General features: G+C 43.7%; 1 protein-coding gene across 6 annotated transcripts in view; it reads right to left on the bottom strand.

Moving 5' to 3' along the window:
* The window catches only part of LCORL (ligand dependent nuclear receptor corepressor like), a 238,576-nt gene that overhangs the window by 134,572 nt on the left and 76,102 nt on the right, over window positions 1–27,902 (bottom strand). For 5 of the 6 annotated variants that reach the window (XM_085848529.1, XM_085848527.1, XM_085848528.1 and 2 more), the window contains one exon: window positions 7,326–7,405. In XM_085848529.1, coding sequence (XP_085704655.1) covers window positions 7,326–7,405 — 80 coding nt within the window. Of the gene's footprint in view, window positions 1–7,325; window positions 7,406–24,596; window positions 25,750–27,902 lie in introns of those variants that run through there. The other variant, XM_085848531.1, reaches the window with a different exon arrangement.

The following is a 27,902-nucleotide window of genomic DNA, read 5'->3' as shown; positions in this document are numbered from 1 at the left end:
AACATGACAAAATCTTCTGATGTTGCAGGTTTTCCCGATGATGCGTTCAGGCCAAATCAAGTTGTTGTCGTCAGTCTCCAGTCTATGTTTAGATTCACATTAGGTTTCAAAACTGGTTTTGACTCTTCGTGAATTAAAAACTCACTGTAAAAGTCCTCTTCCTGCAGAAAGTCAATTAATTTTCCTGACTCATCGCAGAGAGGTTATTCTTCTTACTTGGATCGACGTCGTTATTTATCTCTATGATATTTATATTTACGTTTATTACCTTGCATTGTTAACCGAAACTTGAAAAACGTAGAATGAGCGAGGTAAACCACAGCCGAGCTAGAAAAAGTTCAATCCACACTCCAAGTGTCTTCCCTGATCGCCACGGCTGTTTGTGTGTTTCCCTGCTTTCTTCAGTGATGAGTTTGCGACCTCAGAATACATTTAGAGAGATATTGATTTGGGAAGAGTACGGTATGAAGAAACAAGAGGTCCACACGAGGAATTCAAAACTCACAGAGTGGCGAACTTTCTCGCTGCAAAAAGTCAACAAAGGCTTTCAGAGGTAGGAAATGCCAATGGCATGGATGGTCGGGGTGTTTCTACTGTTCAGATTAGATTCAAAGCAAGATCGATAACTTTTTGTGGCTAATTTTCGGACGTTTTTGCGCTTGGTTTTTTTGTGCAACATTTGCGGCTTATAAACCAGTGCGGCTTATGTGTGTTTAAATTCCAGCTTTTTTAAAATTTAGGGGATGCGGCTTGTATAACGATGCGCTCAATGGTCCGAATTTTATGGTACTTGCCTTGCCATGAGAAATGCATCTAAAAGAAAAAGTAATATGTAGTGTTGGGAGTTAGAGTGCGGACAGGAACGGATGGAAAACAGCATCCTGGTTGCCATGGCAACCACTTTAGATGACGAAAGTATGTCGTGACACAACGGCTCCACAGTCTGTACCTATGTACAAAATATGAAACGTGAAAGTTGAAAACTTTGGGAGTTAGAGTGCGGACAGGAACGGACGGACAGACAGACGGACGGACGGACGGTATCATATAATACGACCCGATATATATATATATATATATATATATATATATATATATATATATATATATATATATATACATACATATATACATACATATATATATATATATACACATATACATACATACATATATATATATATATATACACATATACATACATACATACATATATATATATATATACACATATACATATATATATATATATATATATATATATATATATATACATACATATATCGGGCGTATAAAAAGTGTGGTAGATAAAAACATTAGAAAGGAAACTAGAGGGGGAGCACTCGGGAGAGTGCAAAACCTTCGCCGCCAATACTGCTGGGTCACTCAAGTGAACCTTATATCTTATTCATTAAATATGATGTCAACAGTGCTGACAGAGTTATAGTTCTTTTCGCCAACTTTTTGGGGGGGGAGGGGGGGTTGGAAATCACTTAAAACATGTAGAAATTAAAAGAAAACATCGAAATTTTGTTGAAAAAAAAAGTTGCAAAAAATTTTTTTCTCTATTTTTTTTGGGGGCGGGGGGTTGGAAATCACTTAAAACATGTAGAAATGCAAAAAGATTTTTTTTTCTCTAACAATTTATTTTTTGGGGGGGTTGGAAATCACTTAAAACATGCAGAAATGTAAAAAAAAAAATTCTCGAACTTTTTGGGGGGGGGGCTGGGGGTTGGAAATCACTTAAAACGTAGAAATGCAAAAAAAAAAAATTTTTCTCAATTTTTTTGGGAGGGGGTTGGAAACCACATAAACGTGTAGAAATGCAAAAAAAAATTTTTTTTTCCTCTAACAATTTTTTTTCGGGGGGTTGGAAATCACTTAAAACATGTAGAAATGCAAAAAAAATTTTCTCTAACAATTTTTTTTGGGGGGGGGGGTTGGAAATCACTTAAAACATGTGGAAATGCAAAAAAAAAATTTCTCAAACAATTTTTTTTGGGGGGGGGGACCAAGTCCAAAATCTAATGGCATGATCCTTGGACCATACCTAACCCCCCCCCCCCACCAAGTTTCGTCGAAATCCGTCGGAGTTTTTCCGTAATACAAAAAATTTAACATTTTCATGCTCACGCTGACGCTGACGCTCACGCCGGGGGTATCGCTGTAGCTCTCTGTTCTTCGAACAGGCGAGCTAAAAACCGATTCTCCTTAAGTCTTCTATTCTATCCGGAGAAAGAACACAAGGATCTAACTCAGATCGATTGGTCCTTCTTCGGAACCTCACACGGCAAAGGTCCCATTGACGGAGTGGGCGGAACTGTCAAACGTGTGGTTTGGCGGCGCATACTACGTGAACAAGTCGTAATCGGTACCGCCAAGGAGTTCGCAGCTGTCACCTCCGAGAGCTGTCCCAACATCACCATAATGTACGTGACATCAGAAGAGGTTGAAGCCGTCAGGAATGAATTGAATGACCTTTGGATGTTGAATCCTCTGAAGCAGATTCCAGCTCTCAGGTTCGTAACACAGTAAAATTACGAAATACGTTCTGAACGTATGGCGATTATCAACATCAAAAAAAATGAGGCACTATGCCGAAACATTGCCTGGAAAGAATGATTTATAGTGTATTTGAACTATTGCAGGTCGCAGCATTTCGTGTGCAGAGATTCTTCGGACGCCAACAGTTTATTGGTCTCGCAGATTGGTCCCTTTACAGGGATAGCTGCGGGTGCCAAATCCGTTCAGATTGAAACGCCAGCGACACTGCAATCCGAGGATGAACATGAGTCTCAGGATGACCCTCCACACCCTCCACGTGACGACGCTTCAGACTCCCCGCTGGTAGAAGAAGAAGCATATTATGCGGTGGACTTTATCAGTCGTTTTTATATTGACCGCACACTAAAGCGCAGCCAGCAAGCTGGATTTTGGGAGATGAAATTTCTTCACCAGTCTTCTGTCGGTGGCCGTACCGTATTTAAATGGCTTGCCACAGACGACCTGGATAAGGTTCACGAGTCTACCATATTTTATGGACCTGTTGGATTGACTGGTGTCTGCCAGTTCACAGTTGCTCAGCTGCAAGAAATAGAAACTGCGTTCGCCTCACGAATGCGAGTCGAAAGATGACTGATGTGAAGCTGAACCTCCACTAGTCCGCGTTGTATGTGCGCAAAACTTGGGTGCATGTACATGTATGTAGTGTGTAGTACATCATCGTAGGTATGTGCAAAGCAGACCACGCATCTACGCATCGATGAACAGAGTATTTTCCAGGTTCTCCATATATTGTTTTGTGGTCATGGAGTTGTGGCATCAAGTTGGTTTTGGAATTTCTCCCCATTTTTTCAGATATTTATCACACCCTGTTATTCATTGTTTCAGGGTTGTGGCAGTTGCCAAGTGTTAACTATGTTTGCGGATCCCTATTCATGTGTTTTGTGACAATTCAATATGCCTTCCCTGCCCCCACGTCTGTCATGTATGCTCCTCATCCCATACATCTCAGTTGATGTATTCAACATATTTGGTCCATTTCTCTCTGTGCCTATAGTCTGCAAGATGGATATAGTTCAACATCAACGAGGCATATACAAGCTGTTAGACAACCAAATGTTTGCTGATGTATGTAAGAGATTGTATAGATATCATAAAATGCGCCCTAGCATTGACTATCCAATATGTGATTGCATGGGTTACGTCCGTTACATTGCTGAGTTACGTCCGTTACAGTGAACTTTTCAAAATATTTTAACAAACAACAGACAGATCGTATTGTTGGAATATAGAAAGTATGCTACTAATGCTTAGTTTGCTTACCGTGAATGAAAGGTATACTACAAATTCGTTATTTCGCAGGATTTAAGAATTGTGCTATGGCCAGTTTTAGTTGTGTCCATTTCGATGTTACGTCTGTTACGCCTCTTAAATGTTGATTTTTGCTTTAGTGGTAGACTACACAGTGGGGTTTGTACCAATATCAGAAAGCCATAGAGACTAATTACAATATGTAATAAAGAAACTCTCTGGAATATGGCCAACCTTTTCAAAATTTCAACATTAGTGATGCAATTTTTGTCTCAAAGTTACGTCAGTTACACTGGAATTACTATATATATATATATATATATATATATATATATATATATATATATATATATATATATATATATATATATATATATATATATATATATAAAGAGATATAGAGATATAGATATATATTTTGCCGCGAGTGTTAGTTTTCCAATTTTCTCGAAATATTTATTCCGGTTCGTATCCAGATTACAGTGTGGCTCGCTCCTTTCATCCTTTGTTTGCCTCTTCATTGTTGAGGCTTTTGCCTGCAACATTATAGGGCCATTTAGTGCTGATGAAACTGCATTCTTCATGCAAGTCAAAGTAAAGGTTAAGAGATCACTTTAACAGGAAATAAAAACATTATTTTAACAAGTAGAGGTACACTCAAAGTACACCGCCTCCATGCCAAATAAATAAATAACAAATCCTCCGGCGCCCAGCGATGCCGCCATGCAACACATGGAGACGGAATTGGGAGGGGGCGGTGTACAATAATTGATTAAAATAAATTAATAATCGTGAAATAATTAATTTCTTAATCAATTAGTAAATACTATATGAAAACCACCACTTTCATCGAATCTGTAACTTTTTGAAAATTAAGTAATTCATCGAAAAATGAATTATTAATTGATTAATTGATGAATCAAAAAATCAAAAATACCCTTTATAGACAAATCACTTGTTCACTGTCGTGTCAAAATACAAGTTTCCTTGCTCAAAAAGTGCCCGAGATATTTCCCAGATGAGAAATAAACTAAATAAGGAACGAATAAATAATAATTAAGTAATGAATCAACGAATTGATTCATCAAAAAATATTTTAAAAACTTGTTTTTGCCAAATCAAATCTTCACTTTTGTCCCCAAAATTCAGCTTCTTAGCTCAAAGGATGGCTGAGATATCACCCGGACAAACAAGAAAACAAACAAGTAGTGGTACATTCAAAGTACACCACCCCCATGCCAAATAAATAAATAACAATCCTCCAGCGCGAGACATCGCCAGGCCGCCTTTGGCACCTGGTGATATGCTACCTTTCAGCACATGGAGTCAGAATTTGGAGGGAGCGGTGTACAATAATTAAAACAAGTAAATAATACTCATAAAATAATTAATTTCTCAACCAATTGCTGAATAGCATACCTATACCACCAATGTTTCATCAGAATCTAACTTTTTGAAAATCAAGTAATTAATTGAAAAATGAATAATGAATCAATTAATCAATAAATCAAAGATACGCTTTATAGCAAATCCCTTGGTCACTGTCATGTCCAAGTATCAGCTTCCTAGCTCAAAATATGCCTGAGATATTGCCCAGATGAAAAATAAAATAAATAAGCAATTAAGAAATCGATAATAATTAAGTAATTAATAAATTACTTGATTCATAAAAAAAAGACATCTTTGCCAAAGCACAGCTTCACTTTTGTCTCCAAATTTCAGCTTCCAAGCTCAAAGGATGACAGACATTGCCCAGAAAAACAAACAAACAAACAAAACGGAATGAAAACTGAGTACTCCCATCCTTCCACCCTGGCGATGATGTCATGCATCACCTAGATATGGAATTGGGAAGGAGCGGTGTACAAAAATGGAAAAGGATGTTGGGATGTTACTCTAAAAAGAATGCAAACAAGGTAGGAATGGTCACGAGAAATGATCATGTGAAACACCCAACATCATTCTTTGAATAATAGTTTCCCCTCGAAAAGACAAAGTTATGTTGAACACAAGCAAACAAACACACAGGAGCAGCCCGGCTGATATGGTGGCACTCAACCCAGATTGTCATGTCAGTTCAGATCGGATCTGTGACTTACTACCGGTATCATGTAGAACCTGAACTAACCTGAACATGGTTGAGTGTTGGCGACTAAAGTGGCTCCTCCTGGTGAGGAGGGTTTATGGACATGGACACTCAGCAGGACAAAAAACAGAACCTGTCAGTCAAAGAGCAGAGGAGCTCCTTGAGAGCTAAAGGATATCCATATCTGGTGCCCAATTGCATCTGCGGATGTCTTCCTGCAGTGGGTTACTTTTCCTCAGAGATTGGTGGCAGGATTTGCACTCCGGCCACCATAACACTTCACTCCGCAAAAATCCACAAAGTGGTGTAGGGCAGGGTGGTGTTGAGGTGTTGTCCACCAGACGGCGGTCTCCTTGCGGATACTTGAGGCGGTCCCTTCAGGTGGGTTCCTGGAATGTCCTATCCTTAAGAGATGGGGATGGGCCAGGTATTTGCCAGGGGGATGGCCAGACGGAGGCCGCTGGAGTACCGGCGGAAAGTGGACGCAGCGATGTGCTGTGGCACATGCTCCCCATGTATGTGTGTACGTATGTATGTATGTATGTATGTATGTAAAAAGAGGGGCATTAAAATCAAATGACAACGAAAGCAATTAAAACAGCAAAAAATAAAGATGGAAAAAACCCCACTTCTTTTGTGTTCTGCCTGCTTCATGAAACACTGCAACCAATGCCTGCTGAAAACGGATTTTTTGGAACACTGGCCATTTTGGAACATTTTCCATCCAATCATCATGTAACTTCGAATGAAGTTAGCTTTTACAATCACACACATTTCTTATATCGTCAACTTGGTTGTGGGGTGGCTTTGAAGGCCATAAAATACAAGATGATGAGTCCTTCCTTAGTGTTGGGAAATGAGGTGCACAGAGCACACTGCAAAGGTGCAAGCACATCTCCACTTGTGCTTGAGATGGTTCGAGCCCAAACCAGGAATTCCCAGGAAACCATTTACTAGGAAGAAAGACGAGCTTGGGCTCTATCTATCTATCCCTTGAAAGCTTTTCTTAGCTCAAGCTCGAGAACATTAAGCTTGCACCATCTCTAATCTCCATCATATGCGGCATGTCAGCGATGTGGCACAATGGACAACATAGAACATTATGAGCACAAAAATATTATCCTGAACTTTGTGTTGACCGGAACTTTCAGTAGAGTCCTTTGTCATCTCCTTCAAACAAGGGTCTCGGCCGACATTCCACAACATGGTCAAGAATGGTCGTGGAGGCACATTGCCTGGTTTAGATGAATTTGAGAAAGATGGTTCTCAATCAAATTAAATGGCAGTCAGTACCAACTGTACTGAAGAGTGCATGGAGGAGAGAAAGGACATTAAAAAAGTATCCTTGATGCCTGTATTTATGACCCTAAAAAACTATGACCACAACGGAGTATAGTACTGTACTTGGATAAAAGGAAGAACTTACCTTGACCTTGTCCCTCCGCAGACAGCAGAAAGGACAGTTTTCATCCATGTTCCAATCTAAAGCTTCTTCTGCTTCACATTCTAAAATACAATAGAAACAAGACAAAGTATTTCAGGATGCAGCTTTGTCGAGGTATATGGGCTACAGTATAACTGAGAATGAACACTCTAGATTGAAGTAGATCTGCGTGTGGACTCACACATTCAATGACAGATTATGATAGCATCTCCAATCCCATCGGGAACAGTGAGGCGAAAAAGGGGTCTTTAGTGGTACTGTAGTAAAAAGCCATGGAATAATTAATGCCTTTCTTATTGGGGAAAACGTGGTATCAGTCAAATTTGACCAGCATTTACAAAACGTTTCTCGCAGTTATTTTGCTGTGTTTATCTGGAAAATAGAACACTGAAGGTTGTGAAACTTTCCAAGAAGATCAATTGTGTATTTGACACAAAACTTTCAAAAATTCCACAAAAAGTAAGCTTAGAAAATCTCTCCCAGTCCATGACACGAGCCAGGGAAGCAACACCTCTCTTTTCACAAAACGGCCAGATTAAGTAACTATTGTTACAACGAAAAACCCCTTAATAAACAAAACAAATGTAGCAATTATTTAAAGAAAATCCTCTGAACTTGGTTCATATTAAGGGTTTGAAATACATTTGAGGACAAAAGAAAGTAAAATTCGAATTATTAAGCCGAGTTACAATATATTATCAAAGATGTCACCTCACATCCATAAAATACTGTGTGTATGTATGTTTGTATGTATGTATGTATGTATGTATGTATGTATAGACCCATTGCTGGCGGTCCAGGTTAATCCCCCCCAACCCAAATTGTGGTGACGGGCGGTTAACACCGCCAGCCCAGATGGTCGAGTGGTTTTCCTTAATAGAAGGCACACGTTGATCCTCGGAGATTATAAAGTGCGCGGGAGGGGAAGGGCGCAATGGCAGAGCGATGGAGGCACAGCACAAGGGGGTTTATACTCGAACCCCACGACAAATACACGGACGCATGAACTTAAAATAACCGTGGAATTTAATGACAATATAAATATTTACAAGGGTAATTCAAAAGGTAATGATAACATGAAGTAAATAAATCCTAACGTCGAGGTGCCTCCACACACAGACTTAAACATGGACAAGGGAAAACGAAACAAAAGAAAGTCTGACACTTAGCTTGGTACAGAGGAGGTCTTCGTGGAACTTGGAATTGAGGCGTCTCATCTTGCATGTGCAGACATGCGCAAAATGGCGCCAAGCTGCTCTCTCGCAGCGGGAACGCTCATTAGGCAATTCGTGAGCGGTATTCAACCCCAATGCTTGGAGACCCCACGTGGCCTCTTCATGTGTCGATCATCCTCACCGACCCGCCGCTCTCAGAATGACGCCCTCCCCTTCAGTGACATACATGAGGCTCAGGGTCTGTCTCTCATGACCCATCGAAGAGCCAAAAGCCAGCATCTTGCTCAGTACGCAAGCCAAATCGCCTCAGCACGAATACGAGAACCGTGCAGTCTTCTTCATGCGTCGAAGGAAGCCATCCATGAATCCCTGTACCTACATAGTGTAGAAGATAGTAGAAAAATCGTGCAAATTATGATACAAGCATCAAATTTGGCATTTCTGTTCTGCAGGGCTTTCTGATCAAATCTGCCCGATTGGCCATTTGAAAATCCAAATTTTGAAAAATTGGAAAAAAAAAAAAAATTGGAAAAAAAAAAATTGGAAAAAATTTGAAGTCACAGCTGGCTGAAATTCTTGAAGCGCAAGTGAACATCCCAGACAGAGAACCAAGGGGAGATGCAGTCATCATTGATGGTTCAGCACTTATCAATGCCCTACCTCCACACACTTCAAAGATATTTGATGACTATGCTAAGGAAGACATCATCCCAAAGGTGGAATCCTACGGTGCCAGGTACGACAGGGTGGACGTAGTGTTTGATGTGTACAAGAAGTCAAGTCTGAAGTCCGAGGCAAGGTCGAAAAGGGGGCAAGGAATCAGAAGAAGAGTGACAGGAACCAGTAAGACCCCAAGTAACTGGAGAAGCTTTCTTCGAGATGACAGCAACAAGACTGAGCTGTTTCACTTCCTTGCGGAAAAGATGCGCGAAGCACAGACGACAAGCACAGTCATTGTCACAAAAGAAGAAGATGCCATTAGCAACACAAGGAAGTCACTGGATGCTGTGTCTCCATGTTGTCATGAAGAAGCTAACACTCGAATATTTGTACACGCCAGGGATGCAACGACGGATGGCAGCGAGTCCATTATCATTAAGGCTAACGACATGGACGTACTAGTCATAGCAATATCTGTACTGCCATCCTTACAGGAACTAGGTCTTGAGAACATGTGGATTGCCTTTGGCCAAGGAGCCAATGCGCGATGGATTCCAGTCCATGAGGTAGTTTCTGCAATAGGGCCTGAGAAAGCTGGAGGGATCCCTACTTCCATGCGTTCACTGGATGTGATGTCGTGTCTGCCTTCCACGGTAAAGGGAAGAAAACTGCATGGCAGACTTGGAACATCTTGATGATGTTTCTGAAACATTCACCAATCTCAGCCAGCATCCAACATTGATTCGTGATCTTGACTTTTTTGAAGTTTTTTTTTCTTCAAATTTTTCAAAATTTGGAGTTTCAAATGGCCAATCAGGCAGATTTGATTAGGATCCCCTGGAGAACAAATGTGCCAAGTTTGATGCTTGTATCATCATTTGCACGATTCCTCTCAAAAATTGCTGTTATCTGCCCCACGAACAGGCCATCGAGCTGTTCTTTCTTGACGACATGCGTCCCTCTCTCCGCACTCGTGCATTCCACCTCTCTCTCTGTCCGACGTCACACCGAACCACCGTTCCACCTCCGGGGCGTGGCTTGCTCGCATAAAACCGGGGAAGGCGTGTCTTCTGTATTTTCGGCACGCCTGCCTTGCTGCTGATGTCATGCCCATCAATCATCAACCGCGGGGGCGTGACTGCGCTCACCGTCACCCTTGGAGACGGAGCTTCTGCCTGCTCAGCATGTTTGGCACGCTTGTAAATGCAAAAACCAAGGAATAAGTTACAGGGGTGCAATAACATAATGGGGGAACTTATTCTTAATCCCTATCTAATTAACACCGCACTTCCCCCAGTGTGGTGACATGTAACACTTAAGCTCACAGTCTCCCTACTTAATTACATCGAGATGTCTCAGACACGTCCACAGACCAAACAACTCTATTCAATCCTAACTTTCCTATTAAATTCCTTCAACGAACCCCACAACCGTAACAATATATGTATAGGTACACATATATATATATATATATATATATATATATATATATGTATATATATATATATGTATATATATATATATATATATATATATATATATATATATATATATATATATATATATATATATATATATATATATATATATATATATGTGTTGTTCGTCTTTCGGCTGCTCCCGTTAGGGGTCGCCACAGCGGATCATCCGTTATGATCCGCATACTGATTTGGCACAGGTTTTACGCCGGATGCCCTCCCTGACGCAACCCTGGTCGCCTCTTACGACACAGGGATCAGGATTTGGGTTTCGCCATGATTCCGGGCTGCTCCACACCCTGCCCAGTGCAGAGCCCCCGTCCTCAAGCGATTCCCCAACCCAAGCCTCCGAGTAGCCGGATTACAGGCGCACGCCACTACGCCCGGTATATATATATATATATATATATATATATATATATATATATATATATATATATATATATATATATATGTATATATATATGTGTTCGTCTTTCAGCTGCTCCCGTTCGGGGTCGCCACAGCGGATCATCCGTTATGATCCGCATACTGATTTGGCATAGGTTTTACGCCGGATGCCCATACCGACGCAACCCTGGTCGCCTCTTTTTTATATATATATATATATATATATATATATATATATATATATATATATATATATATATATATATATATATATATATATATATATATATATATATATATATATATATATGGGAGAACAAGTATTTGATACACTGCCGATTTTGCAGGTTTTCCCCACTGACAAAGCACGTAGAGGTCTGTAATTTTTATCATAGGTACACTTCAATTGTGAAACGGAATCTAAAACAAAAATCCTGAAAATCACATTGTATGATTTTTAAATAATTAATTTGCATTTTATTGCATGAAATAAGTATTTGATCACCTACCAACCAGTAAGAATTCCGGCTCTCACAGGCCTGTTAGTTTTGTCTTTAAGAAGCCCTCCCATTCTCCACCCATTACCTGTATGAACTGCACTTGTTTGAACTAGTTATCTGCATAAAAGACAGCTGTCCACATTCAATCAATCAGACTCCAACCTCTCCACAATGGGCAAGACCAGAGAGCTGTCTAAGGACATCAGGGACAAAATTGTAGACTTGCACAAGGCTGGGATGGGCTACAGGACAATGGGCAAGCAGCTTGGTGAGAAGGCAACAACTGTTGGCGCAATTATTAGAAAATGGAAGAAGTTCAAGATAAGTCAATCTCCCTCAGTCTAGGGCTCCATGCAAGATCTCACCTCGTGCAGCCTCAATGATCATGAGAAAGGTGAGGGATCAGCCCAGAACAACAAGGCAGGACCTGGTCAATGACCTGAAGAGAGCTGGGACCACAGTATCAAAGAAAACCATGAGTAACACACTACGCCATCATGGATCAAAAATCCTGCAGCGCACGCAAGGTCCCTCTGCTCAAGCCAGTGCATGTCCAGGCCCATCTGAAGTTTGCCAATGACCATCTGGATGATCCAGAGGAGGAATGGGAGAAGGTCATGTGGTCTGATGAGACCAAAATAGAGCTTTTGGGTTTAAACTCCACTCGCCGTGTTTGGAGAAAGAAGAAGGATGAGTACAACCCCAAGAACACCATCCCTACCGTGAAGCATGGAGGTGGAAACATCATTGTTTGGGGATGCTTTTCTGCAAAGGGGACAGGACGACTGCACCGTATTGAGGGGAGGATGGATGGGGCCATGTATCGCGAGATCTTGGCCAAAAACCTCCTTTGCTCAACAAGAGCATTGAAGATGGGGCATAGCTGGGTCTTCCAGCATGACAACGACCCGAAACACACAGTCAGGGCAACTAAGGAGTGGCTCCGTAAGAAGCATCTCAAGGTCCTGGAGTGGCCGAGCCAGTCTCCAGACCTGAACCCAATAGAAAATCTTTGGAGGGAGCTGAAAGTCTGTGTTGCCCAGCGACAGCCCCGAAACCTGAAGGATCTGGAGAAGATCTGTATGGAGGAGTGGGCCAAAATCCCTGCTGCAGTCTGTGCAAACCTGGTTAAGAACTATAGGAAACGTCTGATCTGTGTAATTGCAAACAAAGGTTTCTGTACCAAATATTAAGTTCTGTTTTTCTGATGTATCAAATACTTATCTCATGCAATAAAATGCAAATTAATTATTTAAAAATCATACAATGTGATTTTCAGGATTTTTGTTTTGGATTCCGTCTTTCACAGTTGAAGTGTACCTGGGATAAAAATTACAGACCTCTACGTGCTTTGTAAGTGGGAAAACCTGCAAAATCGGCAGTGTCAAATACTTGTTCTCCCCACTGTATGTGTGTGTGTGTGTGTGTGTGTGTGTGTGTGTGTGTGTGTGTGTGTGTGTATATATACATATATATATATATATATATATACATATATATATATATATATATACATATATATATATACATATATATATATATATATATATACATACATATACATACATATATATATATATATACATATACATACATATATATATATACATATACATATATACATATATATACACATATACATACATATACATATACATACATATACATATATATATATACATATACATATATACATATATACATATACATATACATACATATATATAGAAACATACATATACATATATACATACATATACACACATACATACATACATACATACATACATACATACATACATACATACATACATATATATATATATATATATATATATATATATATATATATATATATATATATATATATATATATATATATATATATATATATATATATATATATATATATATATATATATATAGCCTGGTGTTGGCGCAGTGGTTTGGGCAGCGGCTTGGGATCCAAAAGGTCCTGAGTTCAAGCCCCGTTGGGCCACTGAATTAATACACCAGGGGGTTGACTCAGCCTGTCATCCTTCCGAGGTCGGTGAAATGAGTACCAGTATACTGGGCCGGTGTATACCCCGGTTCAAAATAGGTGTACCATATCCTTGTGTCGTAAGATGCGACCAGGGTTGCGTCAGGAAGGGCATCCGGCGTAAAACATGTGCCAAATCACTATGCGGATCATACGGATGATCCGCTGTGGCGACCCCTCACGGGAGCAGCCGAAAGAAGAAGAAGAAATATATATATATATATATATATATATATATATATATATATATATATATATATATATATATATATATATATATATATATACTAATAAAAGGCAATGTGTGTGCGTGTGCGTGTCACTTTGTCTCCTCCATTACTCCAAAACCATAAACCCTAGCAGCCTGAAACTTTGCATGCATTGTAAGAAAACTCCAAGGAAGTACAAGAGTGAAAAATGGGTGTTTGGGTTAATTAAAACACCCCTGTTGAAGATAATTAACGGCCTTATTTAATTATATTCTTCATCAGGTGATCCTCGGTTACATCGCTGTCTGGGGTCTTAAGACGTTTCCTGGGTAACCTCACTGGGGTCTGAAACCAGCATATTTTTGACCTACTCAACCATGCTTTTCCTTGGAACAGGACACAACTATTTCCCGACGATAAAATGCCTGGAGACGCCAGTGTTCATGGCTTTATGTAATTTGCGCACATGAATAACCAAGAGAATCTCTTAAGCTAAGCATTATTATGAAATGGAAGCTCCAGATTTGAAAGCATCAGCAGTTCCGACACCCCCAAAAAACGTGTTGATTTGTCCAATTCGGACATTGTACGGTCGTTTCCGGGTGCATTGTTGCACCGATGGCAATTGGTGATCGCTTGCCAAGCCAGGCGTTCCGTTGGAGTGCTTGAGTGCTTAAGCCACTTACCGAGCTGTACAGTCCAGTTCATGTCCTGATCGGGATGTGCAGTCAGCAGTTAATACAAGGTAGACGTACGTATACAGTACACATGGACGTGATACATATGGGTAGATTTGGATCTGTACGGTCTCTCCGCGGGTGTGTTGACATGCCATGCCTGTTACAGATGTCGTGGTGGCAAAGTTTCATCCCGTATCTTATGGAGGTTCTTTCAGCCGATTTCTGAGCCGTTTGCCGTATTATTACGGACCCGGGGTCGGGGGTGGGAAGTGACGCACGTGTTGAGAAGCGCGGGAGCATTCGCGGGAGCAAGGGAAGGATCGCGGCTCGGCAATTGGATCCAGCTCGCTCTCGCTGGAACCCGGGTCCGAACAACTTGAAGACCACACGAGGTGGAGAGGTTCGAGATAGGTTCTGAGTTTCAGCTCACCTGCCCTCTGGGCTGGAGCTCGTTATTAAAGGGCTCTACCACCATTTCTTGTGTGTGTGTGCGCGCGCGCGCGCGCACGTACGTACGTACGTACGTACGTGTGTGTGTCCGTGGGCCCGTCCAATAAGTAGGAACCACTGTTAAGTGCAAGTGACTGTACATAATAAGTTGACGGTTGTAGTTCTTTTGTCGTGCTTTTGTTGCTTGTATAATTGCATACGTGTTTTGCCTTGTTTAATTGCATACGTGCTTTATTATAATAATAAATGTCCTTGTGTGAATGTAAACCTGTTCGTTGGGTCCATTCCCTCATTGAACTGCCCCATCTTGCACTCGGAATATAGTTGGTTGATAAATAGAATCGGGTCTGGCGAGGTCTGACGATAATACCCGCTCGGTTATCCCAGAATAGAACGGACCGCTTAAGCGGTTCGTGTCCAAGCAGGCCTTCACCGAGGTACGGTCCCTCGGTAGGTTACCCGCGCGGGTACTTAGGTATATCGATATTCGGCGATTGATCCGATTTCGCGCGGGTAGAATACGGACTGGGCCGTGGTGGGATTAAAAACCCACCCGTGACTGGTTTCTGGCGTTGTTCCAGAAAGTCACGACTGGATTGTCCGTTCGGTGGGCGAAGCGACCGCTATTGGTTAGACGCGGTCGTTCGCACGCCGACGGGCGGGAATTCTACAACACTGGTGTCAGGACGTGGGGTACAGATTCATTCCCTCCACACTAAATTAACGGGAATCGGACCAAGGGTGTGTGGAGCGACCCTCGGTTCCCATTAAATTGCGAGCTTTAAATTTATTCCAAGAAGCAAGATGGCGGTTCAAGGCGAACGGGAGCAGGGTGGTGTAGATACGTGTATTGATGTGGGATCCATGGCCCGGGACGGTTCTTTTTACAACCCCACCACCAATTATAATCAGTGGGGGAGCTCACCCTCATACACTGAGCACGAACTTCGCCGGCAAACGGAGTCGCAAAATAGCGGCGCGATCGCACCTCAGCCCAGCACGGAGCGGGCTGCTATAATTAGCACAGCGAACGGCACAATACGAGGCGGGGCTCCCAAACAACGATTGAAACCACGTGATCATGGCAGGCGAGGCTGGCGGACATTGGCGGGCTTCGGGCACAAAACAGAAATATCTGGGAAAACTAAAAGAAAACGGTGAGAGAACGAATGAAAGGAGAGAGCAAGCATGCAAAAGAAGTGCGGAGAGCGAACTGAAGAAAAGTAAAGAGGAGCAAATTAGTAACTCCTAGGATAGAAAGAACTTAGAAGAAGAATGGAAAACGAAGCTGGAAAAGGAAAAACGGAAACACGATGTGGAATTGGAACTACTGAAGGAAGAGGTAATAATAGGCAATCGGAAAAGAGAAAGCCTGGAACAGGAGGTAAAAAGAGGAAAGTATTGGGTCAAAATTAGCAAGGAATTCGGTGAGGGAATGGACGAATTGAGGAGGGAAGCAGTGGAAAGTGAGGCGGAAATGAGCAAGAGAATGGATGAAATGAGTGAGGAGGCACGCAATTTGAGAAAGGAGTTAGAAAAGAAAGCTTCTGAGTTACAGAAACACCAAGACAAAGAGACGGAATTACAAAACGAGCTGAGGATGTTGAGAGAGGAAAGAAAGAGAACGGAGAATGAAACGTGGAGGAAGCACAGTGTGCAGATCGAACAGCTAGAAGCCAAAGCAAGGTTGGAGTGTGTGGAGATAGTGAAAGAACAAGGAATGAAGCAGGAAAGGGAGCTCAACCAATTGAAAGAAACGATGAGATTGGAGAATGAAGAACGTGAGAGACGGTGGGGTAGAAAACAAAAACAATACGAGTTTGAAATTAACCAACTCAAGGAAACAGCAAAATTTGAGTCCACGGAGATGGAAAAGCTCCGGAAAGAAAATGAACAACTAAAGAGGTTCAGAGAGGAAGAACGACTGAAATGGGAAGGAAAATGGAGCGAGGAAGAAAAGGAAATAATAAAGGAGGTCGTGGTGACAACGACGGAGACGTAGGAAATAGAAATAACAGAGACACGGGAGATAGAGAAGAGAGGGGGTGAAGTGGACGACACAAAGGATGAACACACACACATGGAGGGAGTGAGGGACAATGGGGTTGAGCTTGAGGAATGTGTTGGGACCCGATGCAAGCAGCAGGATAGCCTCCTTCAGGAACGAAGGGAGGAAATGTGCCCCCTTGAGGCGGATCGCGATGAGGTCAGTCCGGTCGAGCCTTGCGAGGTAGAGGGGTGAGTGCTGTGAATTGGTGCACGCGGAGCTTGGGGGGTATGGAGACCCTGGGAGCGCTTGAGGTAGCACAAATCCCCAGCGTGGTCGTCCCGGTGTGTGTGGTTACGAGTGTGGCGAAATGCGTGCTGGAAAGCACGCATTGTGTGAGTGAAACCCTGTGTGTAAGTGTTATGGCGTGTGTAAGCTATTCCCCGTGTACGAGTGAAACCCCGTGTATGAAAGAAGCACGATGCGTGAGTGAAAAGGTGTTGAAGGGAGAAGTGCGTGTGTGAAAGAAACCGCGAGTGTGAGGTCGCGGTATGAAAGAGAAATGGCGGTTGGTATGCGAGAGGGCACAACCGCATGTCCGAGTGCCATGGTGAGGTGAGTGTGCGTGTTGAATGGCGACGATGACTGCGACAGATGAGGGACAAAAGCCGGGTAGCGGCCGTAGCTATTTTGGGAACCGTGCCAGGTTTGCACAGCAGTGCGCGGGGTCCGTGCCGTGCAACGCACGAGGCCGCCATGCGCGCGGCTACGCGAGTGAAACCCGGTCTGTAAACGCACGCGGTGGATTAGCCGATCCCACGGACGGACAGAAAGTAGGCTGGATAATGGATTTGGACCGGATGGGTTCTCCAGGCGGGCATGTGTGTGAAGCTCTGACGAGCAGAGCACATGTGTTCGCGTGGGGAACCCCTCGAAACGCGAGGCTTGTTTTTGATGCGCAGGGTGACGTTGTGGCTGCATGGTTGGAATCCGGCAGGAGGGATATCCCTGCCGGATGGTGCCGTCCGATAAGGGACGAGGTGCGAGAAACACGAACAGCTGCCATGATGTCACGGGGAAAGAGCGCAGGTTGCAAGTTGCCGCGCTGGTGTGCGCATGAAAAAAAAAAGCAAGCCTCGCTTTGGGTGAACAGGATTCCCTGGGCAAGGGATGGAAGACCCCCCCCCTGTCAGGGGGCACAGGAACTACTAGTTAGGGGGATGGGTTAGCGATAGTTAGACCGGCTTCATGGGGCAGGGACAAGGCCTCATGGAGCCTGGGGAATGGATTAGTTAGAGGGATTTTAGTTCAGATTTAGGAAATGGGAATTGTTGAATTTTTGGAGACATGGACAGACTGGAAATGTGTCGTGGGGACGTAGCTTAGCTACGGAGAGTAAATGGAACGTGCATGAGTTTTAAGGGATGATGAGGGAGCACGAGTTAGTCAGGGGATTTAGTGAGAAGGATGGCAGTATAGAGTGTTGGTGTGAGTTGTGAAATGGAAAGTGTACAAGGAGTGAGTATGGGACAGCGGGCCCAAGTGTGTGAGTGGAGCGAATGTGGTATACATGGTGCGATGACTGGTTGGGGGGAGGAGTGATTTCCACCTAAGTGACCCCAGGGTCAGATTAATGTTAGCTAGTGGGTTATTCAAATTTACTAACAGGAGGTTGTGTTTTTGGTGTCGAGAGAAGGCACGAAACCCGTTTGGAGGGGTGCAAGAGTTCGTGGACCGACTGGTAGCGTGGCTGTGGAAAGGTGAGTTTTGTTTAGTGAGCACCCCAGGCACCGAACTAGACGGCCAGAGTAGGTCAAGGGCCCAAGAGGTGCCGGGATAGTGTAGTGGGCACGGGCGACCCGTCGGAAACGGGACCCGTAGAGCCAGAATGCCACGGGGGCAGTGTAGTGGGCACTGGCAACCCTCGGAAAGGGACCATGGGGCATCAACACACCATGTGGGCATCGGAGGGGGGCAATGCCAGAGAGGGCAATCCCCCGCGTTGTAGGGAGCAGCGAGGCTCGGAGGCAGCCTGCGGGCCTGGGGGTGCCATGGTTAGAGTTCAGCAGAGGGGGAGTTCCTGCCAGTTGAGCCACGCTGCCCAGCCAGGAAATTGTGCGAGGGCACGAATGAAAATTTGAGGGCAAGGCCCAAATTTATAATGGACACCAACACAGGTGACGGGAATCATGGATTTTAGAACCGATAGTTTTAAAGTGCGAGGAGTTTTTGGAAAGTCCCGGGGTAGTTTCAGGTTAATGAATGTTAGGGTAGATAGGAGATGTACCCCTTCGCACCATCCATCCCTTCGCTCATTGTAGGCGGCTGGACTCACCTTGGTAGATCGCTGAACTCTGAGGAGGCCATTCTGAGGCTTCAATGGGCCTCGAGACAGGACGTGAGTCTCTCCCTATTCCCCTCCAGAGAGGGAACGTAGGGGTTGGGAGTAGGCTCGGTTGACAGGATAGGTTAGCCAGACAAATACGATAAAGGGGGTTCGGGAGACAAAAATAATAAAAATAAAGAAGGGCTAAATTTTGTTGTGTTGTGTGGAAAATTAAGGGAGTGGGTATGGACAGAGACAGGCAAAGGCGATAGAGTGGGGGGAGACAGTAGGCTCGGTCCGAGCCCGCCTTCAAAGCGGCCGGCACCACCGCACTCCCTCCAGACCTGATGGAACCACACCAGAGGCTGGCCAGCTTCACCTGTCGGTCTGTTGTGTTGCAGCCGCCTGTTCTGCATGGACTTGCCTTGCCATGCCTCATTTGCCTGCCTCTGCCATGACCCCATGCCTGCTAGTCTTTGTTTGCGTTTGCCCCTGTGTCCATCCATCACCATGTGCACCAGGAACATCCAGTTTTGCAAGGACTGCCCTGCAGGCAGCCTGTGCATCCATCATGCTCATTTGTGTTTTGCGACCGTCTCCATCCATTCCCCTGCATCAATGAACTTTGAAATGACTTGTACCTCCTCCCCTTTCACAGATCACAAGTCCTGGGCCATGGTGAAGTTATGGATAAGTTGAGTGAATTGTAAATAAAGTGGAACCTCACCTGCATGTTTGTTTTAGTGCCAGCAATTTTAGTTAAGTTGTCCGAATGAGTCTGAGAGTTTGTTTAGTTAGTTACGCAGTGCATTAGGTTATTTATTTTTGGGACATGTATGAAGAAATGTCGCACTCAGGGATCCGAAGGAAGAACGTACTCGGGGAAAACTTACACATGCTGGTCACACGAAAATTTGACGACTCGGGACAAGTCTGTAAAAAGGGGAGGGGGCAGTGTTACGAATTTGGGAATTCGATTGCACACAGCATACAGGTTCCTTTAGTCAGCTATGTCGATAAGAGCTTGTTCCCTAGATAGCTCACCTTTCATTGTTTAAATGTTCAGAAATCGATTAGATGTGCTGCGGATCAATTTAATAGTTAGGGAACGAACAATGAAGACATCCCTCCCCCTCTTCTGCGAAGAGGAAGAACCCTGCCGTCCCGTGACTCATGATGTCAACAACTCCCTCCCACCCGTGGTTGAGCGGGGGGGATGGATCACGAGGGCATGAGTCACGCCGGGCGTGGAGGGGTAGGGGGGGTGAAGAAGGATAAGAGGACATCTTTTTCTTTTGTTCGGGCAGAGTTGGAAGGCCAGAATTGGAGAAGGGAGTTGAGGGGAGTCGTTCAGCAGACCGTCAGGTCCTGCTTGGCTTGCGTTAGGGTTGAGGCCTGTGGAAGCTTTTTGCTTCGGCTGGCTCAGTGAGCTTCGGCTGAGACCTGGCTTGGGAGGAGGCCTTTTGGAGGCTCTTTGCTTTGACGGTTCCATGAGCTTCGGCTTCTGCTTGGCTCGGGAGAGCTTTTTGCTTCAAGCTGCCCTGTTTGGAAGGAAGTTAAGCCAGTCGCTCGGCTCGAGCTGCGAGTGGTGGCTTCTTCTTCTTGGTTCGTGGAGCTCTTTGTTCTCCATTTTGGTTCCCGGCTTGGTGCGACTCATCGACCTCTTCGTGGAGGTGGTTCCACGGGGAAGCGACGCATCGACGGGAAGGTTCAGCACCTCGTCTCACCAGCACGTGTTGAGAAGCGAGGGAGGATTCGCGTTAGCTCTGGAAGGATCGCGGCTCGGCAATTGGATCCAGCTCGCTCTCGCTGGAACCCGGGTCCGAACAACTTGAAGACCACACGAGGTGGAGAGGTTCGAGATAGGTTCTGAGTTTCAGCTCACCTGTCCTCCGAGCTGGAGCTCGTTATTAAATGCCTCTGCCACCATTTCTTGGGTGTGTGTGTGTGCGCGCGCGTACGTGTGTCCGTGGGCCCGTCTAATAAGTAGGAACTGCTGTTAAGTGCAAGTGACTGTACATAACAAGTAGACGGTGGTCGTTCTTTTGTTGCTTGTTTAATTGCATACGTGCTTTATTACAATAAATGTCCTTGTGTGAATGTAAACCTGTTTGTTGTGTCCATTCCCTCATTGAACTGCCCCATCTTGCACTCGGAATATAGTTGGTTTTTAAATAGCCGATAAATAGAATTGGGTCCGGCGAGGTCTGGCGACAATACCCGCTCGGTTATCCCAGAACAGAACGGACTGCTTAAGCGGTTCGTGTCCAAGCAGGCCTTCGCCGAGGTACGGTCCCTCGGTTGGTTACCCACGCGGGTACTTTGGTATATCGATATTCGGCGATTGACCCTATTTCGCGCGGGTAGAATACGGACTGGGCCGTGGTGGGATTAAAAACCCAGCCGTGACTGGTTTCTGGCGGTGTTCCAGAAAGTCACGACTGGATTGTCCGTTCGGTGGGCGAAGCGACCGCTATTGGTTTGACGCGGTCGTTCGCACGCCGGCGGGTGGGAAATCTACAACAATATATATATATATATATATATATATATATATATATATATATATATATATATATATATATATATATATATATGTATATATATATGTATATATATATATATATATATATATATATATATATATATATATATATATATGTGTATATACAGTATGTATGTACACCACTGATAGTGACTGATGAGGTCTGAAATGAACCCGGGGCAGTACAACCTGACACACGAGCATATTGTCTTTCCTCATTAGCCACCATCAGGGAGCATTGCAATCAGATATTATATTGAGGCAATTTAAAGGAATGACATGATTTATCAATGCTGTGGCATCTTTCTCGTTGCAAAGTAGAAATGTGTTGCTGATTTGCACGACAAAGACACCACACCCTTGATGAGTCATGTCATGCCTTTAAATCACACTCACTCACTTTACACACACACAAAGCCAAGTGCACATTTGTAGAAAGTAAACCAACAAAGAAATGCATCTTCTTTCTTTCAAACAAACTTGCTCTCCCTCATGCACAGATGTGTCACCTCTCGTCTTCAGTTGTCCTACCCTTCCTCCCGCCATTGGTTCACTGAAGCTTGTGGTGAGGCAGTTGTCCTGAAACAACTTGCCTTTGCCTCATGACGGTAATCTGTGACAGCAAAGCCAACTGAGGGGAATCTCAGTTCCTTCCATAAAGCTCAGAGCAAGTGTGTATCTCCCCTCAGGGGGCCATCTTTCGAAGCTCAAGTCTGAACTCCAAAACCTCTCTCCCTCCTCTCCCTTACCTCAAATGGCCACACTGCTGATACCGCACGTGAAAAGGCTGAATGCCTAAACTCGGTGTTTGCATCGAAATCTTGTGTCCGAAGCCCATCGCTTTCTGTACCCACCTGACCGAGTCGCACCCAAATGTCCCGGGACTCTGTGTCCTTTTCTCCTGACAAGGTGGAGAGCTTGCTGTCAAACCTCGACTCAGATTCTGCAACCGGTCCAGACAGCATCAGCCCACGTGTCCTAAAAACCCAATCCTCTGCTCTTGCTCACCCTCTGTTCTATTCACCCTCTCATTTGCTCAAGGTCATCTGCTATCTGCTTGGAAATCAGCAAACATTACCGTCCTGCATAAAAAGGTGCAAAACCAGATCCCTGCAACGACAGACCAATCAGCCTTCTCCAAATCATCAGCAAGGTTATGGAATCCATCATCGCTTCAAACATTAAATCCTTCCCCTTCTCCAATGGCTTGATTTCCGATAATCAATTTGGTTTCAGACCAGGTCACTCTACCCTGGATATGCTGCTTGTACTCTCCCAACAATGGATGGAAGTCCTCAATGGATGAAATCAGAGCCATATCCCAAGACATATCGCATGCTTTTGACACGGTCTGGCACCCTACCCTGCTCACCAAACTCTCTTCCTGTGGTATACAAGGCCATCTCCACTCATGGCTCGCAGACTTCATCTCCTGTCGCAGTCAACGTGTGGCCCTAAATGGAGTTCTTTCATCCCCTCTTCTTGTCCAGGCTGGAGTTCCTCAAGGCAGCGTGCTGGGCCCTGTTCTTTTTCTGGTTTTCATCTCTCCGACTCTCTGGAAAATCCTCTTTATCTCTGATGATGACTCCACCCTCTGTCGGAACATCTGTCATCCCTCAGACGGCAAGCAGCAGCTTCTTCACTCACTGCAGATCTGGGTAAAATCACAAACTGGTCTGACACATGGAACATGTCTTTCAATCTGGACAAATCTCACACTCTCACTTTTTGTCTCAGAAAGGACCGTTTGGACCACGCCCCAACCCCCGCCCCATCTACTTTTTCAACAATCCTATGGAAGAAGTCCTTTCTTTCAAGCTTCTGGGTCTCACTATCTGCCATGATCTTTCCTGGGAAACCCACATTTCCAACCTGGCCTCCAAAGCCAGTCGCCGACTGAGAATCCTTCGTTGTGCAAAGTCCTTCCTCGGCCCACCTGAGCTCCTGACCACATACAGAGCTTTCGTCCACAGCCCGATTGAGTACTGCTCTCCCCTCTGAGCTGGTGCTCCTGCCTCTCACCTTTCTCGGCTTCACGATGTGGAAACCAAGGCGTTTTGGATCATTGGCACCTCCCATGACGAGGCTGAGTCTTTGGGCCTCTCACTCTCTCATCTCAGGCAGGTTGCTGGTCTTTCTGTCTTCAGTCTCCTCTCCGGTCTCACCCCCCCCTCCCTTGCTCTGTCCGCGATTTGACCCCACCATATTTCCGCAGGGCGCTCAAGGTCCACCAACAACCCCCTTCTGGTAAAACTACCAAAATCACGAATCAATGCTCACCTTCACTCTTTCATTCCTCTTTTTTTCCCCGTCTTTGGAATAAACTCCCTCACTCTGTTTAATCCCATCTTTCCCTGCAGGCCTTCAAAACAACTGTTCACCACCACCTCTCGTCTTCCATCCAAATCCTCGATATTTTCTACCCCCGTTAATCAACCCCAAACACACCTCCTTCAAAAACCCTGCTTTCCTTCCTAAAAGTCCCTGTAATATCAATCTTGTGTACCCCATGTCCCCCGCCTCATCCCTCTCCCTTCCACAGATCTCCAAATGTCTCTGTTCCACACTGTTTTGCCCTTCCCACTCCCACCCCTCGTCTCATGCCCCCCTCACTGTGTGTTGTGTGTTAGCTCTCATCTGAGCAACGACAAGGTACACAAAAACAAAACAAAAACAGACAATGTAAAAATTGACCTTGAAACAACAATACAGCAGTTCGAAAACGAAGGATTTTACAAATACTTCGGAGTAGAACATGGGCACCAAATATGTCACAAACAAATGCGCAAAACAATTGCCAAAGAATACCTACATAGAACGAAGTAGATCTCGAAAACGTATCTCTTCCCAAGAAACAAAATCAAAGCCATCAACCAACTTGCAGTACTAGCATTCCATCCAATTCAGCTGTGGAAAAGTAAACTGGCCCCAATCAGAAATCAATGTTAGACATCGATACAAGAAAACTCCTTACCATCCACAAAATGTTCTACAAAAAGCAGTGCATCCCAATAATGTACCTGCCGAGATGAGAGGGAAGGAGCAGCCTGATGGAACTCAACCAGGTGCACAGAGTGAGGAGTGTACGACTAGCTGAGTATGTGAAATGCTCAAAAAACCATCGGATTCAATTTGTAAACAAACATGAACACAACAAATCTGAAAAAAGTATCCTTAATTCACCTTGCAAAGAATTTCCAAAAACAGGTGCGAATTGAAGATTCCGCACAGGAAAATGAAACGGCAACAAATACAGCCCCAACAATTGCAAAAAAGACAAAATCTAATATATCAAGCTGAGTTCAAGTCTGTGGTTGGGTCATAAGCCCCACCTATTCTACAGGCCACGCCTTCCCCTCTCTCTCCCTCTCTCGCAGCGTCACAAGCACCGCCCATTAGCTGGAGGGAAAGGTACCAACCGCCCAGAAATCGCTGCCATATTTTTGCTCCGCATTGCTGGGATTGTTCAATGGCCCCTGATGTACATTTGAAGAATGAGCAACGCGTCTTCTATCGTTAAATAAAGGTATCGTTTTGAGGAAGCAAAGGTACATTTTGATTCTAAGTCAAAGGAGGTCATGCATGTTTTGTTCGCAGCGATCGTGGCAGCGATTGAATACACACCACCCAATGAAGGTATGTTCTCATCATGCAGAGGAAAGAAAATCGTGGTCTTTCATCAAAGAAAAAACAACTTTTGGTTTTCGCCCAACTTCTCAAAGCTTATAAAGAAACCGATGGACATGTATACACATTTTATGTGAAGTAAATAAACTTCAACATTGGCTTGGTTGGGAAATACTCGGGTCCGTTATTAATTAAATGGGGAGGCCGCCGGGGAAATTCCTGGGAGATATTTATTATGTATAAATACACTTTAAAGTTGTATGAAATGTACACGAACACATTTGTACACTCAACATCACCTCTGAGTTTATGTATGTTTTAAAACTGAAGGTATGTTTTCATAACAACAAAAATAGTCATGATTAATATGTAAATCTTCATTATAAAAAAAACTGTCCCTTTGTCAGCGTTTTGTATGTACTGTACTGTTGAGATGTCCAGGAGTGTTCACTTACCAAGCAGCTAGCCAGTGCTTGCCATACCAGCTGTTCCTTATCAACGGTTTTGAATGGAGCGCGTACTTGACTGCTTAAGCTAATTGGCGAGCACTCTACAAAAAAAAAACTTGAAACTGAACACAAAAAACTAAACTTGGGAGGGAGGGGAAGGGGTGGGGTGAGAGGAAGGACCTGGTGTTGCCCAACAATGCTGGGTACCCCTGCTCGTAAATATATAAAAAGATATATCAACAAATATACACCAACAACTGAGAGGACAAAAGAGCAAGATAATACAAAAAATAATTGGATCGAGTTGGGATCGACAAATAAGGCTCATTGGAATGGCTAACAAGAGGTCAGCTCAACTGGGATGGAGAATGAATAATGATAATAAATGCCCAAGATCAAGGACACCACACCAATGTACTTAAAAAGATGGTGGGACTGAGCCAGACGAACAAGTGTAGGTTCTGTGAGACAGAAACAGAAAGTACTAATCACCTGCACTTGGGATGCAAAAAAACCTATCAATGGCACAACGAAGTATGCAAAGTGATTCATTGGCACATTTACAAAAATTTTAACATCCCAGTTCCAGAAAACTAATGGAAACACGAAGCAAGGGCAATCATTGAAAATACGGACGTCATGCTCACGTACGACCTGATGATCCCATCGAGCCTGAGCATAGAAAACAAAGCCTTGCGACCGGACATCGTTCTTAGGAACAAAAAGGAAAAGACAGCATTGCTGAATGAGGTATCAGTACCCAGCGATTTTGGTTTAAATAATGCAGAAATCAAGAAAATGACCAAATACCAGGACCTCAAAAATGAGATCAAGAAATCTTTAGGCTGAAGTGTCAAAATTCATCTCAGGTAATTTTCAAAATGTCCCCCCCCCCTCTCATATCATTTATCATTTATCAGTGATATGATAAATGATAAATATCATTTATCAGTGATAAATGGAGCAACAGGAGTAATAAAGAAAAACCTCACTGAGATTTAGAAAACCATCCTCAGGAATATTACCACAAATGAACTACAACTGGAGACAGTCCGGGGTTCGGTGACTATCCTGAAAAAATTCCCCAGAACAAAACTAAGAACAACAAAGTTGAACAGCTTGGTCCATGAACTGTGATCCCTTACCGAAGCCATGGTGGATACTTTGAGTCCTGGGAAGACTTTGTTCCATCTCCTCAAACCCACAAATGGAGATAACAACCAACAACACACCCTTGGTGGTAGCCAGTTTTACAAATCCTCTTCCTTTGTCTTGTTCTTTTTATTTTTATCTTGCCAAAACGAAGTTTTTGCAAGATATGTTAGTCAGCTTGTATGTTTATTTATTTTTGTTTGTTTGTTTGTTTGTAATCACGTATAAAAAATTCTGCAGAGCACAGTTATCATTGGAAATTTTTGTAACTTCGCATATCGGAGGCCTATAGAGGTCCCTTTCAGCGCATAAAATTTTGAAGGTCAAGGTCAAAGGTCAAGGTCACTTTGTCACAAATCAGGGGAGTCGACGAAACCCTTATTTTTTGAGTAATTTTTATCGGATCGTCTTCAAACTTCATGGGAATATAGTTCATGGTCTGATGCTCAGCTGATGAATTTTTGGTGGCGATTGGCCTTGACCTTCATATGTTTCTTTTTGTCTGTAATCACATATAAATCACTCTGCAGAGCACAGTTATCATTGGAAATTTTTGTAACCGCATATCAGAGGCCTATAGAGGTCCCTTTCAGCGCATAAAATTTTGAAGGTCAAGGTCAAAGGTCAAGGTCACTGTCACAAATCAGGGGAGTCGACGAAACCCTTATTTTTTGAGTAATTTTGATCGGATCATCTTCAAACTTCATGGGAATATAGTTCATGGTCTGACGCTCAGCTGATTAATTTTTGGTGGCGATTGGCCTTGACCTTCATGGTTAGCGCCTGAGGTCAAACATATTTGACCCCAAGGTCAAATTTTCAAGTTTTAGGAACCATATCGTGTAGTACCTCAAATTGAACACCTCTATGAGTGCTTTCGAGATATGTCA

Source organism: Eptatretus burgeri, chromosome 12 (genome assembly GCF_056783735.1).
Source record: "Eptatretus burgeri isolate ZD-2024b chromosome 12, Ebu_testis_v1, whole genome shotgun sequence".
Lineage (NCBI taxonomy): Eukaryota > Metazoa > Chordata > Myxini > Myxiniformes > Myxinidae > Eptatretus > Eptatretus burgeri.
This window is presented reverse-complemented; position numbering and strand designations above follow the sequence as displayed.